At 35.7% G+C, this 19,186-nt stretch overlaps 1 protein-coding gene and 1 long non-coding RNA gene across 7 annotated transcripts in view; one reads left to right on the top strand and one right to left on the bottom strand.

Moving 5' to 3' along the window:
* TTC3 (tetratricopeptide repeat domain 3) overlaps positions 1-19,186 on the bottom strand; it is a 61,955-nt gene that overhangs the window by 7,005 nt on the left and 35,764 nt on the right. For all 6 annotated transcript variants that reach the window (XM_027449122.3, XM_027449124.3, XM_027449123.3 and 3 more), the window contains exons 24-39: positions 17,708-17,800; positions 17,068-17,132; positions 14,893-15,029; positions 13,794-14,117; positions 12,783-13,046; positions 12,301-12,347; positions 11,825-11,881; positions 10,435-10,511; positions 9,537-9,686; positions 7,821-8,718; positions 5,917-5,982; positions 5,177-5,326; positions 3,326-3,465; positions 1,877-1,945; positions 1,070-1,166; positions 38-138 (exon numbers count right to left, since the gene is read on the bottom strand). In XM_027449122.3, the coding sequence (XP_027304923.3) occupies positions 38-138; positions 1,070-1,166; positions 1,877-1,945; positions 3,326-3,465; positions 5,177-5,326; positions 5,917-5,982; positions 7,821-8,718; positions 9,537-9,686; positions 10,435-10,511; positions 11,825-11,881; positions 12,301-12,347; positions 12,783-13,046; positions 13,794-14,117; positions 14,893-15,029; positions 17,068-17,132; positions 17,708-17,800 (2,735 nt within the window). The remainder of the gene's footprint in view (positions 1-37; positions 139-1,069; positions 1,167-1,876; positions 1,946-3,325; positions 3,466-5,176; positions 5,327-5,916; positions 5,983-7,820; positions 8,719-9,536; positions 9,687-10,434; positions 10,512-11,824; positions 11,882-12,300; positions 12,348-12,782; positions 13,047-13,793; positions 14,118-14,892; positions 15,030-17,067; positions 17,133-17,707; positions 17,801-19,186) is intronic.
* On the top strand, positions 9,693-17,581 carry LOC139999286 (uncharacterized). The gene is made up of 3 exons (XR_011804665.1): positions 9,693-10,084; positions 13,635-13,756; positions 17,476-17,581. It is a non-coding gene; the product is annotated as an uncharacterized lncRNA (long non-coding RNA).

The raw sequence follows: 19,186 nt of genomic DNA, 5'->3' as shown, positions 1-19,186 counted from the left end.
TAGTAGTACTGAAATTACTGGTGTAAAGTCTCCATACCTGCTTAGTGACTTCAGCATCTTGAGATTTTTGTCTGCATTGGCAGCTATGACATTTAGCTTGTATACTTCAGTTTTTTTCCAGTTTTTGAGTACTGATATCTGTAACAAAATAATTGCTTAAAAAGAATAGCAATAAAAGCACTGCTGTAACACAAGGAATAAAGCCGTGAATCATCTTAAATGATAACTTGATGATACAGAGCACAACATACACAGTGCTCCTATGGTGAGGAGTTTCAAAAGTAGAATTAAGGGCACTGGTAAGCCTTTAGGAGGATAACTAGGTTATATTCACTTCAGCTGATTGTAGAAAGCGTCCATATGTATTCCCATTACACCTTATCAAAAATGTGCATGCACACGTGTGCATGTACACATTTTAAGTCAATAAGGTGCTCTTTTAAATACTGCATGGTTGAAGATCAACATGAACAAAACAGTCTAATCTTTTTTATGAAATCCCACTGCAGGTTAAGACAATTTTCAAGCCTTTCCTAAGAAGAAAGCATTGTTTGTGCTATTTAAAGCATTTCCAATATAAAAAGCTATTTTAGCGAAAATCTTGATCAGTAATCTGCATTTAGTGAAATACTGAAGTTACACTGATTCTACCCAAGAAAGAATTAGCTAACATTCTCTAAGCATGACTTCATTTTGGAAAGGAACCTCTATCTTCCTATGTTTTTTTTTTCTTACTAGTGGAAGCAATTCATAATGCAGGTAAGTATGAAACTGAATTATTTAATTTTAATTTTGTTGGGGCAATAACAGATGCCCCAACTTCTGTGCACTTTTAATACAGGTCAAAAATAATGCACCATGATGATTTGCTAAGTTTTCCAAGATAACATCCAGCATAACATAACAGCAGTTGTCAGTATTTGGTCAATGCTTTTACTATATTCTTATAGAAAGTTTTATATACTACTTTAAGGGAAATTATTAAGACTTTAGCAGTCACCTTCCCACCTAGCAATGCAAATGATTCAGGCTATAACAGAAGTGTTTTTTTTTGTTTGTTTGTTTGTACCTCTGCTTTAACAGCTCTTTTCATATGTTCCTGGTAGTCATCTTGACTCTTTTTTATAAGTTCTTCCAATTTTACCTTCTCATTAGCAAGTTTATTGCTGCAAAACAGAAAGAGGTTAAAGATTTGAGTAATATTTACCACAGAGTAGTACATTCTAGAGGTTTTCTTCAGCCATTACTTGTCTTTTCCTCAGAACCATATATCTTCATTTATGTTGTACAGTTTGTGCCTTTGGGAATAGTATCATGTTCTTGTAGCCGTAACACTGGCTCCATGGACATAACTTTGGGATTTCTTAACCAAATTTCACCGTGCAATGTAAAAAATTTATAGGGGCTTGACTACTGCAGACATGCAAGTTCTATTGTTCTAAGCCTGTTCACATATATAAAGAATGTATGTATAACTGAACCTTAAATCCCATCTATGCGCAAGTGAACAACAACTTTTAGAAACTGTTCAGATAACTTTATGTACATTTAGAATTACAAATATCCGAGGATCCAAAGCTGCATATGACAGTTCAGTATGTATGTACAGCACCCAACTTCTAATGTGTCCTAAAATACAGCATCATATAATCAAGGGAAATATATGACAGTAGTTTGAAAAGCCAGCTTTGAATTATTCTAAATAATTGAAAGAAAATCATATTTACTTATAGTAAGTAAACTAACTGAGAATAAGAGTTATGGGCTAAAGTGCTTATTTTTTCTAATCTTTCACCCAGAATGAAACAGGCAACTCCAATAATGACAAGTCAATAGAAAAATACAAATATTGCTGAGAGTTTTATAAGAGTTTTACCTGGTGTCAAGACATGTATTGAAATTTATGTTATACTGCTTCTCCTTCTCATCAATGGTCTTTGAATACCTAGAGTAATCAAACATTTATTAAGCTTTTTCTGAAAATTGTTCACTACCAAACACATTACACGTTCCTCTATAATCACAGTGACAACTATGCAGCAGTGACAATCTATACATTTTATATGTTGTTTAATGTTATTTACACTAAAAATATGAAAATATGAAAAAATAAAAATAAAGCCCAAACTATTCATATGAAAGATAATACAACAGCATTCAAGGACGGGTATCTTCTGAAGTCTGAAAACTGACAGAGAACATTAAAAGTATAGTAGGTATTGTCAAGCCTGATTAGAAAAATTATTACTAAATAAGTCAGTTTCATCAGTTTTCTGACAGCCATTTTAAGATGCTTACCTGTGCTTGCAATATCACAACAAAACACTAAAGCAGACATGCATATTCCAGCCTATTACTGTGAAAAAGCTACTAGCTGGTTATACAGCCAATGAGTAGACTACTTAAAGATTGCTGAAGTGCTTGAAATGTTTTGGGGAAAGCTACTTATAACACTATTTCAAATGACACTGGATTTATTTTTTCAGTGTGTCAGTGACGTAACTTCCTAGATGCTCTACAACTATAGTAGGAGGTTGACTGAAGCTGTCTCTTGTTGCTTCATAGCCAGGAAAACTAATTGTCAGGGGAATGCCTGGGATTGCTGCACATTGGGCCATGATGGGATATTACTGATCTAAGTTCCATGGGAGGCCCTGCAGACTTCTGTTTTAGGATGATTGATGGGTTAAAAACAAAAACAAAAAAACAGCACACAATAGATACATTGTGTATCTATCTATGTGGTTCTTGCAGATTTACTTGAATATGAGAAGTAGGGAACAAGACTAGAAAAAAAGGAAATGTGCACCCTTAGTTAATCTTCAGATACACTCTGTGGCAGTACAGGTAAAAAGCGTGTAAGAAAGATGCAGTTGGGTTGACTGTATGTGAGGAAGAGGAACAAAAAAATGAAAATTGAAATGAAAATTTAAGGCTAATCATACAGCTGTAGAGGAGCATACCAAAGCAGTAATGGTAAATCATAAGGAGAAAAGTATACAAACAGTGCTGATCTACAGGATCCTGGAAAACTCACGAAAATCTTAAACAGTGATGAAGTAGTATTCATTAAGTAGGTTAAATAACTATATGCAGATCCTATTGACACCAACTCTAACTCAAGATCTGCATTCAACTCATTTCAGAATGATATTATCAGGGCAAGAAGCTTGAATTCTCCTTTATAGAATCAGAAAATAGTAAAACTTACTATAGGCTATCAGAAATAACTCTACTTACTGCTGCTTTAAAACAAACAAACAAAATCAAGCAAAGGGACAAAAACATAGATCTACAGATGTGAATCTGTATTCAAAATTGGTACCTGTCATTAGTATCCATATGCTTTTTGACGGTGTTCCTTATTGCTTTTAAGTTCTCTTGATTTTCTTTTTTCTCCTGTTGCCATTTTTTTACTTTTATTTCTAAATCTTGATTAAGCCAGTCTAGCTCATTCTTTGATACCTAAAAGAAAACAAAACAAAACATCATTTCTGTAAATCGTATTTTATTAAAATGCAAGTTAAAGTTAGAGCAGATTGCAGACATATGATCAAAACCTTAGCCAGCAACATTTACAATGACAAAATTATACTTAGTGCTTAACGTACTTTTAGGCTAGGTGTTTAGAACAGGCAGCATACTCATTAATGCTTAACTCCAATGATCTTCACATGCAGCTTGGAGTGCACCCTCAGCAAGTTTGTTGATGACACCAAGTTGTGTGGTGTGGTTGACACACTGGAGGGAAGGGATGACACCCAGAGGGACCTGGGCAGCCTTGAGAGGTGGGCCTCATTCAACAGGGCCAAGTGCAAGGTCTCACACTTCCAAGCACAAACACAGGCTGGGTGGAGAACGGATTGAGAGCAGCCCTGAGGAGAAGGCCTGGAGGGTGTTGGTGGGTGAAAAGCTTGACATGAGGCAGCAATATGTGCTGGCAGCCCAGAAATCCAACTGTGCCCTGGGCTGCATCAAAAGCAGCGTGGCCAGCAGGGTGAGGGAGGGGATTCCGCCCCTCTGCTCTGCTCTCCTCTCATGAGACCCCACCTGGAGCTCTGCATTCAGCTCTGGGGTCCCCAGCACAAGAAGGAGATGGACCTGTTAGAATGAGTCCAGAGGAGGCCCTCAAGGATGATCAAGGGGCTGGAGCACCTCTCCTGTGAAGACAGGCTGAGGGAGTTGGGGTTGTTCAGCCTGGAGAAGGCCCCAGGGAGACCTCAGAGCAGCCTTCCAGTACCTAAAGGGGCCTGCAGGAAAGCTGGGGAGGGACTCTCTGTCAGGGGGTGTAGTGATCGGACAAGGAGTAATGGTTTTAGACTAACAGTGGGTAGATTTAGATCAGACATAAGGAAGAAATTCTTCACTCAGAGGGTAGTGAGGCCCTGGCACAGGTTGCCCAAAGCAGCTCCCATCCCTGGAAGTGTTCAAGGCCAGGCTGGATGGGGCTTTGGGCAACCGGGACTGGTAGGCGATGTCCCTGCCCATGGCAGAGGGGTGGAACCCTTCCAACCCAAACCATTCTATGATTCTGTGAGTGTTAAAGCTGGAATTCAGGACCTCCCAAGATGCAGTACAGGAATTTACTCCAATACACAAATGAAAGGAAGAAAAAGATGCTAGAGATTGAATGACAGGCCCCTTATTTGAAGATCTTATTAAAGAATAAAGCGAGGTGGTAGGGAGAAAGGTTTTAGTCTCACCCGATTTATTTATTTTTAATTGAAAAAACGCAGACAGATGAGTAGCCTGTAGCACACTTGGCTTTAACTGTAAAACCCAAGTGATAATAGGCTGATGGTGATGCCTGGAGCCTGCTCTTGCTCCCAGCCAATTTCAAGGAAAACATCTGGAAAAGCCCGTTAGCTGTCCTAGCAAATCTGACCACTTGAACCCCTCCTCCTCAAGAAGAGGGAAAGAGTCAATAACATTGTGCTTTTTTCTTTTTGGGTTGAATCAAAGCTGGTACCTATCCACTAGATGGAGACAACCAATAACCAATGTGTTCATTTAAATGTGTTCTGAGGAAGACGCCACACATATTTTCAGATCTGTTAAGACTTCACAGCAATGACGACTATAGTTTCAAAAATCCTGTTGACCTATCACAACCAATATTGTGAACCAATGCAGTTTGTCTTTGCTAACCCCACCATCGCATGGATAAAAACATTACCTTTGTCTCTTCAACACTTTTTTTTATCAGCTCTTTTAAAACACTGATTTCCTCTGAGCTTCGGCTTTGTAACTGTTCATATTTTTCCTGTGCTTCTTTAAGTTGTTCTTTTAATACCTGATGCTCTTTTTCCATACGTAGAATATCTCCCTGAAAATAAATTATAGAAAATAATTCAACAGCCATTATCCACAGGGCAGCAAACATTCACAACAGCCAGTCTGCTCTCAGCTGATGGTTTTTAGCATGTTTGTGTTGTTTCTTTTGTTGGGGGGGGGGTTGTTTTCTGTATAACAGAAATGAACATTAATGCCTGACATGAATGGAGTATGAAGGGAAGGCCATATCTTCTCACTCATCTCCTGATAAGGACAAAGGACTGCCATTAACATCAGTCTGAGCTGCCTGCATGCTCCAGTGGAACATTTAAATCAAAACTCAAGGTTTTGGGGGAGGAAATACTCAATTTCCTCTAAAACATATTCCAACATTTGAACAGAGACAGCTTCCTTTCTGTGGGCCTACCTGAAGTTTGGATGAAGGACATTACAGATTATGGTCCAACAGGAAGGGTGGGAAAAAAAAAAAAAAAAAAAAAAAAACAACAAAACACCTCAAGATCAAAAGTATCTGTTACAACATCTTATTTTCAGATAACCTTCATCTTCACAGTCCTGAATGTTTGGGCACTCCTTTAAACTCCTTCATGAGAAATATGAACAAATATACAGGTAACTTACTTGTTGCATTTCAAATGGATGAAAAGGCAAGGTATTAGTTTCCCTATCAGCTACTTCATGATTCACCTAGAATACAAAGAGTCATTAATTGATGAGAAAAATCTCCTATTTACATATGCAATTACTATGCCAGCTGTTTTTGAAGCTTTTGTACCTAACCTACAGTTACATGAATCCAACTACATCGTAAAATATATGTCCCCAAAATTGAATTCAAGCTATAAAGAAAGCACTTTTTTCCTGATATTTTCCTAGTTTAATTGACCATGAAGCATTTATACTGGGGACAGTTCTTTCTGTCTTTAAACACAGCTGCACTCTACACATCTGAAAACTTAAGACTGGCAAAACCAGTGTCTGGCAACTCACAGAACAGCTGTGTTTTGTGGCTTATCCTAAACTCAAGATCTGTGACACAAGTGCCTGTACTTAAAAAGGACTACATTCAATGACCAGAGTCCCTGCTTGTTTTCCTCCAATATCACTCATCAAGGACCTACTGAAAAAAAAAAAGTTTAAAATCTAATCTTGCAACATACTGAAGATTGAGTTTATGTTACACTCTAACACGCTATTAAAAACCACAGTCAGATGTTAAATGCCTTGCTCTCCCACACTTTTGCAAACAAATATCTCTGTGCATTATAACCTTTTGAACTCTGCTAACCAGAATTCCCTAAATTGAAAACCATTGCTTTTCTATTAACAATTCATTACACGTGCTCAGGAACCAAACAGAAATCACATTTTAGGTCAGCCAAAAGGAAAACAACTTACAGTAACTGCCTGGGAAAGACTTAAAGCAAAGAAGTGTAGACATAACAAGCTTTGGAACAAAACAAAACAAAAAAAGAAAAAACAAAAACCAAAGCAATGGAACACATTAACATTTTCATAATTTAGAAAACAATAATGAAAATATGATTATTTCATCATACAGCTATAAACAGTTATTCCTCCCTTAAACTGCCGTATCTTTAACCCTGAAAACCTGGCTTCTTAGCCCAAACTGTTTTCTATAACTTTTGCATGCGATCACTGTCTCTCTGTGTTACTTTAAGTGCATTTTCTTGAGTGGCCCATGCTGATTAATCCTTGGGGTGCATTAATAAGTAAATGTTTTGGTCCCTTCTTCTGGTCAGCTGCATGCTGTGCCCCTTCAAGGGTTTTCAGCAATGCTTCCTGTGCCTGTAGGACAAATTTTCTCTTTTGTTTTGTTGTTGCTTTCCTTCTTCAGGAGGAAAAAGTAAGGTGAAGGGAGTTTGCCTTTGAACTCACCCTACAGCTGGGCCATCCCTGTGAACTGGCAGGTAAGCATCAGCCAGTGATGGTTAGAATCTACAAACCATCTAAATCCTAAAATACTGTATAAGTTAAAACAAGTCACTGAACAAAATGAAAAAAAAAAGATGATACAGAAGCACGTCCCCTAACCTCTAAAGCAACATTTTCACTTGTGTGCACTAGTTCCCCCTCTTGACCCTGGGTCAAAAGATCTCCAAAAACTTCAAGCAGAACAAAATTCAGAGACTGTTCTCTAAAGAATTACAAATGAAACCCAAAGATAACAGAAAAAAGCATCAGCAATTTAAAATTAAATTCTAAGGAAGCTCCCAGTCTGATAAACACCTCAGTATTTTCTAACTTGTGGCCTTTTCAGAAAGATAAATAGTAGAGAACACTAATACTATTGTTAGTATCTCCTATATTTGAGTAGCTTGAAGCATTACTTGCAGGTTTCCCCTTGAAACTCTATACAACATTTGACCCTTTGGGAAGTCATAAAGAAATCATCCCAAAAGGTGTTGCACTTTGCACAGCAGCAGAAACCTAGCGCAAGATGCCCAACACTACCTTTTGTCACTTGAAAGTTCTCAAATAATGGTTCCATTTTAATCTCTTACCTGAACAGCTACCATTCTTGTATGAGGATTGTTTTTCATTACAGGTATACTTCTGCTTGCTTTTCCCTTCTTAGTCACCTGTACACAACATTCAGCTTCATTTGTGCTATTTGCAACAGCAACACTGCCCTCATAAAATGAGTTATCCGAGTTCAACAGGCACTGAGGGTCTTTGTATGGTTGTGTTTCTGTTGGTGTTAAACTGCTGCAGACACATTTTCTGTCTGAAATAGCTGATTCATCATTATCCCGATGAGCTACATGGTCAGCATAAATATAATGAGGTTGCTCGGCAACGTTTGAAATGAGAGGCATTTGAGAAGTCATTGGCGATATTCTTTCACATCGATAACCCCAGGAAGGCTGAGGCAAGAACATATCAAGATTTTCAGAATCAAAGCATTCTAGTAATACTTCAGAAAAAGACGACCTATTTTCTATGGTAGCAATATTCTGACTAAGCATTGATTGACATGAAGCAGGTAAAGAACAGGGCAAATACTGTGGAGTGTCATAGCTTGCTACTATTATATCAGAAGATGTAGATATATGAGGTTGCTCAAGATAAGACAGGGGTTTGAATTCCTTAGCAGCTGGATTTAGCTGTAGCTTGTTCTGGAAAGGATTTTCTTGCACATCACAGACAATAAAATTTTCTTCTTCATTATCTTCAGTCTCATTCCTGTTTATATTTTCTTTTATAAGAACTTCATGCTTTAGTAAGCTAATAATGTTATCCACCATAACGAAACGATGGGATTTCAGAAGAAAAGATTTCAGACCACCTTCGTCTTCTACAATCTTTCGAGCTTCTTCAGGGAAATGTTCGTATTCCCCAGTTAGCAATTTATTATTAATTTCCATAGGACCGTGTTCTTCCAATATTTGAGAGAAATAGCTTTTTTAAAAAAAAAAAAAAGTTGTAATTGTTAATCAAGGTTTTCTCGTACAAAATTTTCTGTAATTTTTTTTTTTTTTTTTTTTTTTTTTTTACTTGTCCACATCTTACTTAGAAACCTGCCACTAACTGAAAACACACTTATGTGCATACCTGCAACAGGCCATAACAACTCAAATGGGCCTTAATAAAATATGTTTTTAAGTAGGATGTTGCACGTAACATTTTTGTCTCCAAAAAGCAAATGATATTTATGTGAGGCATTATTGCAGAAAATGTACACACACCAGTTAACTGAGAATTGAAAGGATCAAAATAAGAAATAGGCTGTCTAGGCAACATCTGTTAGTTGCCATTAGACAACAGAAACATAAAATATGCTGTCAATAAACGGTATTGAGCCATCATCTCTGTGTTGTTACATGCCTTTACTTTGACATTTAGGAATGACTACTGTGAGTACCGATGAAATGAACAGATATATTACATCTTCAGATGTCAGAAATGCCATCCTGCTCACTGTTTCAAAGCAAAACTACAGTTTGCCATTTGACAGTTTTCCTTTATTACTTGCAAGCACATTCTTAAATGCAAGGCCTCAGTTTTCCTGCAGTGGTCCAAAATTAGAGCTTTCCTACTGTTCATAATTGTCAGTTATTTCTATGCTGGGAATCAGATACTTTCTTCCCAATTACTTCCGTCACTTCTGTCTAGAAATAGTATAATTTTAATTTTCTAAAACAATGATATAGAACTTCTATGTATTTCAGCTTAAACAGTAAAATTTTTTGAACTGCTAAGTTGAAATGTATACGTACTCATATAAACTTTCACAGGTTTGATCTGGATTATCGTCCAAAAGTCTTTGATAGCTGTTACTACTTGAAATGTCATATATAGCTTCAAATTCCTCTCGTCCTCGAAGATATTCTGGGATTATACATGGTTCATAAAAATATGCAAAATCTCTAAAGATTTGAAAAAAAGAATAGGAACAATGATTCTTGTCTCTGGAAGTAACTGCGTTTTTCACATATACTAAGAACATTATTACCATACGGTAGCTACACAGGTGCTAAGAAATACTCCAAACAGCAAACTCTTTTTTCTACCAACAGAATAAACGTTATCCCCCAAATACTTAACTGCTAAACTTCTTAAATTGAGAATAACTGACCTGCTAACTAGTAACTGTTAGTAATAGGTCTTAGTTCTTTCCTAGCAGCTTTCACATCTATAAGAGCGAGCAAAACCAGGCTCAGGACACAGGAGTTTGACTGCTGATTACCACAAAAATTCTGAGACATGTTCTACATCACAACTGGCTTGATACAGCATAGAAGGCAAAGTTCTTTTGTGACTAATGGTATGTATACGGACTTATCAACCAATTTCTTCCTACAGTAAAATGGAAGAGGAAGATAAGACGTTAATTGAAAGAATCCCTTCTGGCCTAGAAGACTTATTTGGCTGCAGCCTGCTAATCATTTGTTTCTCTCCTATATCATTAAGATTTTTAAAATTCTAATACCCATTACACCTGTCCAGGAAGCAGAGAAGTAATGGCTCTCTGGAAGCTCATATTAAGGTCATCTCACAAAACACTGAGATATGAACCCAGACTTTCTAAAGTGTTTCAAAGCCTGTCTTCTCTGGTACCTGGCAAAGTACTTTGAAGTTTGGGCAATAAAAGCAAAGGTGCATGATGATACTTACAATGTATTTTCTTCTATAAATATCTTTTCTTCCTCTATTGGTGCTGTACTAACTCCACTGGATAATACTAAAATAGACTAATTAAAAACAGATTATTATTATTTTTCTTACTGGAAAATGATCTGATGTGAACAGTATGAGTAGGCAGACTATGGAACTGCAAAACTGCTAAGTACAATTATCAGTATTAAGCCACAATGACAAGCTTCTTAACTTTAGATTATTAATTTCTTCTTCAGAATTTATTTTGGAAGAAGAAATTGGGACATTCCAACAGCCAAAACAGTGTTTTGTTTTTTGTTTTTTTTTTTTTCCTCTAGATGTGCCTGATTTTTCAGAGTTAGATAACAAACACAGCTTTTTTGTTAAGACTTCTGTCTAAACTCATTCCATTGCTCTGCATATCAACTGAATTTCTAGGAATCTCTTCCACTATATTTGAGAGTCTTCAAACTTTAATAATTTTACTACAAGCAAGTCTGAGTGATCCCTAGTTCAACAGTTTTAGTATTATATCTTCTATTCTTATGTTCACCTATTACATGCTTTAGCTATCTTTTATTTTTTATTACCTATTAACTTTAGAAATACACGGACTTGTACAAATGGGTCCAAGTTAGGAAAAAAAAAGGAAAGTTCTGGCTGATGAAAATAGCTTGAATCTTCATTTTACTCGAACTTCATGACAAAAAATATAAACATTGGGAAACATTGGGGGCATGGATGAAATCAAGATGATTACATCTGAGACAATCAATATAAAAGATCACTTTCAGCTAGAATATTATTTCTAGCAAAATCTATAAAACACTGAACAAGTAACATTTTTTCTGAGCATTAAATGAAACACTTGCATCTTCAGTCACTGATATACCCATAAAAATCATCAGAAAAGACAGTTAGAAACAAAATTTCAGATTTATTTTGTGAGGTATAAGGACACATTCTTCATCCTCAAATGGACTGCTAAATAGCCTTTTGCCAAATTTGAAATTTATCAATGCAAAACTAAATGGATGTGACATACTAATTATATAGTGCAGTCTGAGGATGGTATTCACGGATGTTTTTTACTTTTACATATAAGAATTTAAGATCAAAGTACGAGGACAGTGGATAGATTGAGGTTACTAGTACACAGTCAGAACCAAAGTTATTCATAAATAATCTATTTTCCAGGTCTAGAAACTCATTTTATGTTGACAAATTCATACTGTAACAAAACAAGGAAAATTGTGTTAATTGAGTCTACACAGCTTACTACTTCTTCAGAAAAAAATCATTTCACGGAATAACCTCCACAATATATTCAGGAAAACAGACACTATACATCTGACCTCCAGCAACTCTAAAAAGACTATTTATAGTAAGCAGCTAAAAAGTTACTGACCTTTGAATCTCTACAGTTCTTCTTTCTGTTTTTGTTTTTAACTTTGATATTGTTAGTCTGCAAGAAAAAAAGAATCACTTTTTTATTAGAATAAAATTATGATGCATTTCCAAAACCAGTATATGAGTTCAAAAATGTCATGCTAGAATTCTTATTCTGGTTTGAACAGAACAAGAAGCAAACAAAACCATCAGAAGTTTGGGTCACTTCAAATTGTTATTAAGATAAGCAATGATGGAGGAACTAAAATGCATCTTCATTTTTTAATGGCACTTGATTATATATTAACACAATTCTACTAACAGTAATTTAATGAGAGAACCAGAAATCGTCAATTTGTTTTAAGATATAAGTAACACTGAAATAAAAATAGTTTTATTGTAATTGCTTTTACTTCATTCTTGTATTTCTAATTCATCAAAGAAAAGAGCAAGGGATTTCACATATTATTAAGATTGATATCTAGGTTAACTTACCAATATATCTTCATTTCCCTGCTTCTTTAATATGATGGTAGGGTCATCTATTAAAATGATAACAAAGTCATATTCATAAACTAAAATATTACTATTTCAAGTAATTTAGAACTGTGAACTACGAAATCACAGTAATAATTATTATACTCCCTCAAATACCATTGAGGCATCTCTAAGACTGTTGTTGCAGAATCATTATGCTTAAAATTAAAGAAAAAAAACGATTTTGTTTGGACTGCATATATGCATAAAGGTTAACTTATGTGGTAGTTGTGGCACTTGAAACAAACAGCAGACCGTACCCTTTAAAAGGGTGATTTGCCTTTTAGACTCTATTGAATTTTATGCACTGAACACGTAAGTTCCCATATAATGAGGTTAGTAATTTACTGAGGTTTCAGCCTTTTGCAGAGTACACCAGATGAGGTGTAAAGACAGAAGAAATACAATTCTTATGAGAATAGAGACCTTAGCATATTTACCCATTTTATCAAAGAACTCATCTAAAGCTTGATGAAGAGATGGAAAATTTTCTCTATTGAGTTCTAACAGCCATATAAAACAACGAGCTTTTTCTAGAGGCGGTTTTGAGAAATAGTCAAGAACTTCTTTGTCTTCAGAACTCGTTGACACGTAATCAAATTTACTACCATACTTCTCATTCCAAAGTGTTGTTAAAATAGAAAGATCAAGTTCTTTTAAAAATTGTCCATATTGAAGGAAAAAGTTCTCTGTAGCTGTCAACCCTGAAAGAGCAGGAAAAAGATAGCATTTTATTGAGGCCTCAATTTGTTTTTCAAGTGTGATATTCCTCTTAAAAGAGGAACAGCTTATTCCAGAAATTAAATATATGGTAGATGAAAGATTATGTAAAAACTTTTTTATCTTGAAAATGCAAGCTAAAAAAGACAAATGGATTTTACATGAATTTTACTATAATAAATCTATACAAATTCCTTCAAGGGCATGGATACAACACAAAATAAAGAACCCTTGGCACCTTACGTCCATTTTGCCTGCAAAAAGAAACTTGCATCTTTATCCAATTATAAATTCAATAGGAAACCACATAGCAAGGCAACACTACCAAAGAGAACTAAGTTAAACTACTTCCAGGTGATCTTACCATATCTTCCCAGAAACAAATGATTTAGACAAATAGTCTCATTTAAGCCTAAAAAAATGTTGGCATACAAAAATTGTTTAGTTCTCTTTTTCCTACATGGGCAAAGCCCTGCCTACATTAAAATGCTTTACTTATTCAGAAAAATTTGTCTCTGCAGAGAAGAGAGAGGTGGTTGCTGTGTTACTGATGGTCATATCTTCTTCTCTAGAAATCCCTCTACGGATCAAATAAATGAAGAAGAAAGTTTCACTTCATCACCCATCAATGTTAACAAAGCAAGACTGGAAAATATAGGTTATCTTCATCTGCAGACTGAACAATTATGACCAGGTAAGGTCTTCTGCTATTACATAAACATATAGCCTACCCAAGTTGTTAAGGTGTTTCATCCACTTCTGTAACTTGGGATCCACTTCTTCCAGCTCACTCAACACATGAATAAAACCCCTTGTTTTCACTCTGTTTTTTTCCTGAATTAAGTAACTGATGAGCTGCTCCATCACTGCATGTGACATGCTGCTAGTTTTGCAATATGATGTGTAATCCTCCCCATTGATTACAGACCAGGAAAGCAATTCCTTTAACAGTTTGGAAGCATCACGAACAGCAGTTTTTATTTGCTCAGCATTTTGACTGATACGCTGAAGGACTCTATCACCAGTATATAAGCCTTGATCATAGCCTGCATAACCTAAAGTGGGATTAAAAAAAAAAAAAAGAATAACAGGATTTCATGTTTATTTGCCACAAATAAAAGCATCAACTTTAAAGCACAGAGAATCTGGACTAAGTGGAGTTTTCTTTTTCCTGGATTTTTAATATTAGCTTTTTCACAATACCTAAAATTACAGAATATTTTTTTAATATGTAATGTATATATTTTTTAATATATAAACTTTCTTTATCTTCATAAATTTGACAGTACGTGGCTTTAAATCTGGTTTACACAACAAAGTAATCCTTAGCACCTCGACTGGATTTTGGAAAGAATATGTTTTTTTTACCTGCCAATAGCAGCAGCTTGAAGCAATTGCCTGTACAAATTTATTTTTTTCTGCGCAGGCTGTATGCCAGCCCTGATGCAGAGAGAGAACTTCCCCAAGCATCAGTTTCCAGAGCAAAAGCACATTTCTGAACATCCAAGCATATACCTTGGATGCAAAGACTATCAGTCTAGCAGAGACTGCTCAGACATGAAGAACTTCATTCTTGATTCCTTGGTTCAAAAAGGAACATAAACCATCATACAGTACAAACTTCCAGTTATTTATAGAGACTAAAACCAAAACTGAAAAAAGCAATCCTTAGCATAAATTTAAGTTCCTATGGTAAGATTATACAAGTCTTCAGGGCTGGGGAGGGTATGTCCAAAATTAGTAGTTTTCTGTCATTTGATTTAGGACATCCAGAATGCTAACTATGGTATCTCATATTGTTTTAGAACAATCATCCATAATTCTACATACCACTGTGATCACGGTATTGAGATGGTTCATTTCCCATCTGGTTTTCTTCTATTTTCTGTTTAGCAGCATTCAGTGCATCCTTCCGTGCACATTTTCTTCGTATTTTTTTTTCTTGTTTCATTTCTAGCTTCCTAAAACTGATAAAAACAATTAAACAGTGAATCTAATGTTAAGATAAATGTGCCTAATTACTTTGGCAAATTAACTTTTTTTCCATGTCTTACAATAGCTATACACTTCCATTCCACTGTAAAATATTATTTTGAATAGTACATATATAATAAAACTTTTTTTTTTTAACTCATTAAGAAACCACAAAATTTCATTAAAGTCTCATAACTGCAAGTATGTAATGGTAGGAATATTCTCAAGATTCCTGAAATTATTTTACTCCGAATTTTACTTTTAATGTCTGAAATAGCATTAAGTACCTGAAATACTTTTTTTTCCTTTCTCAATTTATAACACATTTTGCACCAAATAATACCACATGACTTTTATTAACTTATTTTTATTCCAAGAAGATGCTCTAAATTAATTTTAATGTCTCATTATTTATAATTTTGCTTCAGCTATAGTATACAATATACTATAGTACATATACTATATATAGTACATACTATATATAGTATACTATACTAGTATATAGTATAGTATATACTATATTCTATATAATATATAGTATACACTATATTCTATATAGTATATTCTATATACTATATATAGTATATAGTACGTATATACTATAGTATATAGAGTATATACACTATAGTATATATGTACTATATACTATATATAGTATATATATACACTCTATATATAGTATATATACTATATAGAGTATATACTGTATATATACAGTATATATATATACACACACACCAGTGTGTGTATATATATAGTATATATATACACACATTATATATATACACAATAATATATATAGTACATATACTATAGTATATACTATACTATATACTATAGTATATATAATATATAGTATATATATGGTGTATATACACTATACATACACTACAGTATATATATTATATACTATAGTATATATAGTATACTATACTATAGCTATACTATAGCTATAGTTAACTGAATTGTGTTAAGCTCAATTCAGTTATGTCAAAGGTTTTGGTACTAACTTACTGAAATAGCATTACTGTATGGAGTTTTTATTTACATTGATTTCTAATCATTCCTATAAACTTTGCTAGATAGTGTGGTACTGAACTTATGCTATGCAGTGATTCTTCTCCCACACAGCTAAAATCTTGCTGACTTCTTCCCTCTAGCAACATAGGAATAGAACAACGCTTGCAATTTAAGGTTGAAAATAGTGGTGGTATTCTAATCCAGATGCACTCAACTTGCAACACTGTGTTTTTATTAGGACACCCAAGCCATTACGAAAAATAACAGAAAACCATTCTTTTAGCATTCCAATTGTTAAATATCTTAGCACAAATGAAGGACATGCATGGAGAGCTGAAGTAAAGAGAGTTCCTAAGTTCTACACGTAGCCTCTGCATCATAATTGTGCCATATGATGTTACTTCACCACCCACACATTTCACAGTGAATTCGGTTTCAGGTATATGGGCTTAAAAGATGTCTATGTCCATTTATAGTCAAAAGCTATAGTCAGGTGCTAGTTGCCAGGAAATCAATGGTGCAATGCACAATGTAATCCTCAATAGGAAGGTGCGGTATATCAGTTTTTGCAACAACTCATATCCCATATATTTGAAGAGGAATGGTCACATCCTGTGACCAAAATAAAAATTATGTTTTATAGAACTAAGACCACTAGAGAGCTAACAATAATTTTAAACAATAATTTATTCAGAAATATCAGTCAATGCCCTTCTGTGCTCATATTTATAAAAATAATATACAGAGCTACAGGTTTATAAGTTAATTTAAATATTTTTATGATGGGACAATAAAGTACTTTTACCCGACTTCCTAGTCGATCTGCTTTTTTTTTTTTTTTTAATCAAAAAATGATTTCCATTCATTCAAATACATCTTTTCAGATGTAAAGCACAAGAATAGCTTTCCAAAGTACCTGTGGTGTTTTAGCAATTCATAAGAAATAAATTTCTAGAAAAAACTCACTCCTCCAATATGACTGAACTTATTTTTAAATGGTAGAGAGCTTACCTTGAGCATTTCTGTTTAATATTGGCTCTTGGTGGTTCCTTAGGTTTTGTGATTTTTTGTTCAAACTACCAAAACAATTGACATCACATTGATTAAAACTTAGGTTACAACGCAACATTGATGTTCTCAAAACCGAACAGCATTTGAAGCTTTGGAAAACAATGAAAGTAATACTGCAAAAGACACTGTGCACCCTTGCACATATGCCTCATGAATGTCTACCTAAATACCGGTTTCTACTACTACAACTTAGTACACAGCAATATATTTCTCTGAAAAAAAAAAGACAAGTGGAAATATAACACAAGGCCAGAAGAACTGGATGCTGTTTCTAGTTCTAGTTTACTAGTAGGCAGGAAGCAAACTTTACAATCTTTTTTTTTTTTTTTTTTTCTTTTCTTCTCACAGAGCAACAGAAACATTTCCAGTTCCCTTCAGTGACAGTTCTAACCAAAACAAGGTTAAGAACAGAACAGGTAATTTACGTCCCTAAATAATGCTCAGATTTTTAGTGAAGATAACATATTACTTATGAGCTTGCATATTATTTCTGAGTTACATTATCACCTTCACTTTATCTCCTTCACCAAAGTAAATATTTTAAAGATTATTTTCATATTTTATATGAACATTTACTTACTTCGCATTTTACCAAACCAGAAGAATTGAAAATAACTATTTTTGAAATAAGGCCCGTACAATCAGGAGTGAAACATAATTCTTGAAGAAAATCCTGTAGGAGAAAACGGTACACACAAAGAAGACATTTAAATTCATACAAATTCTATGTTTTTATACAGATTACAGTTTCTTTATTTGAGTTCAACAAGGTAATTAAAGCTACCACGTGCCTAAACTCTTACTGGATGAGGATAGAAAATCACAGCTCACTTGGCAAGGACTGCAAATCCAAAGGTTCCTATACCTATGGCATATACTTGTTATTCTCAAAGCCACAGTAAATCCCCTCATCCTCCAACTTCAGGTTCAAGAGTCAACTTTAGGAATATTACTTTATGAGTTCATACCCTCCCTGGATTACCCTTCATTTTATACTTACTGCCAATATAATCTTTTGTAAAATTACTTTAGATATACTCAATGTCAATTTGTTTCTTCAACAGCAAGACTGTAGAAGGAATACACTTCCATATGGGAGGACATAATTGATGCAATAGAAACGGGCTAAGCATACTGCATTGGATTTATGTGGCAAGATTTTGGTAGGAGTGGGGGCCGCAGGGGTGGCCTCTGTGAGTGGGGCCAAGCAGCTGTCCAATGGGTCTCCAAAAGAGACCCACTGCTGGTCAGAGCTGAACCAGTAAGTGATGTTGTTTGCACCTCTGTGAGAATAGATTTAAGAAAGGGAGAAAAGGCCATGCAACAGCAGCCTGAAGAGAGGGGTCAGAACCAGCCTTGCAGCCCCCAAGGTCACTGCAGCAGGAGGGCAGGAGGTGCTCCAGGCAGGCAGCAGCAGTTCCCCTGTGGCCTGTGGAGAGGCCCCTGGTGGAGCAGGCTGTCCCCCTGCAGCCCATGGGTCCCACATGGAGCAGATCTCCACGCTGCAGCCCCCCTGTGGAGGAGTAGGTGGATGTGGCCTGGAGGAGGCTGCGGCCCATGGAGAGCCCCCACAGGAGCAGGCCCTGGGCAAGTACAGAGCCGTGTGGGAGCAGTGCTTGAAGAGCTGCTGCCTGTGGGCAGCCCCCACAGGCTCAGTTGGGGAAGGACGGCATCCCGTGGGAGGGACCCCATGGGGACCAGGGGCAGGGAGGGACTGTGAGGGAGCAGTGGAGAAGTGTTGGGGACTGACCCCATTCCTCTCTGCTGCTCAGGGGGAGGAGGTAGGAGAGAGTGGATAGGAGGAAGGTGTTTTTATGGTGGTTTTAGCTTGCTTTTAGCTTCCCACTGTTCTGTAGCCTGTTAGTAATATGCAGCAAATTATTTTAATCTTCCTATACCAAGTTTGTTTTCCCTGTAATGATAATTGAGTGACCTCCCTGTCCCCTGTGATCTCAACCCTTGAGCCCTTTTCATTGTATTTTTTTTCCCCTTTTCCTTTGAGGAGGGGCAACAAGAGAGTGGTTATAGTGGAGCTCTGCTGTGTAGCAGGGTAAAACCA

Source organism: Anas platyrhynchos, chromosome 1 (genome assembly GCF_047663525.1).
Source record: "Anas platyrhynchos isolate ZD024472 breed Pekin duck chromosome 1, IASCAAS_PekinDuck_T2T, whole genome shotgun sequence".
Lineage (NCBI taxonomy): Eukaryota > Metazoa > Chordata > Aves > Anseriformes > Anatidae > Anas > Anas platyrhynchos.
The sequence above is the reverse complement of the archived record's forward strand: the minus strand, read 5'-3'. Positions and strand labels throughout refer to the sequence as shown.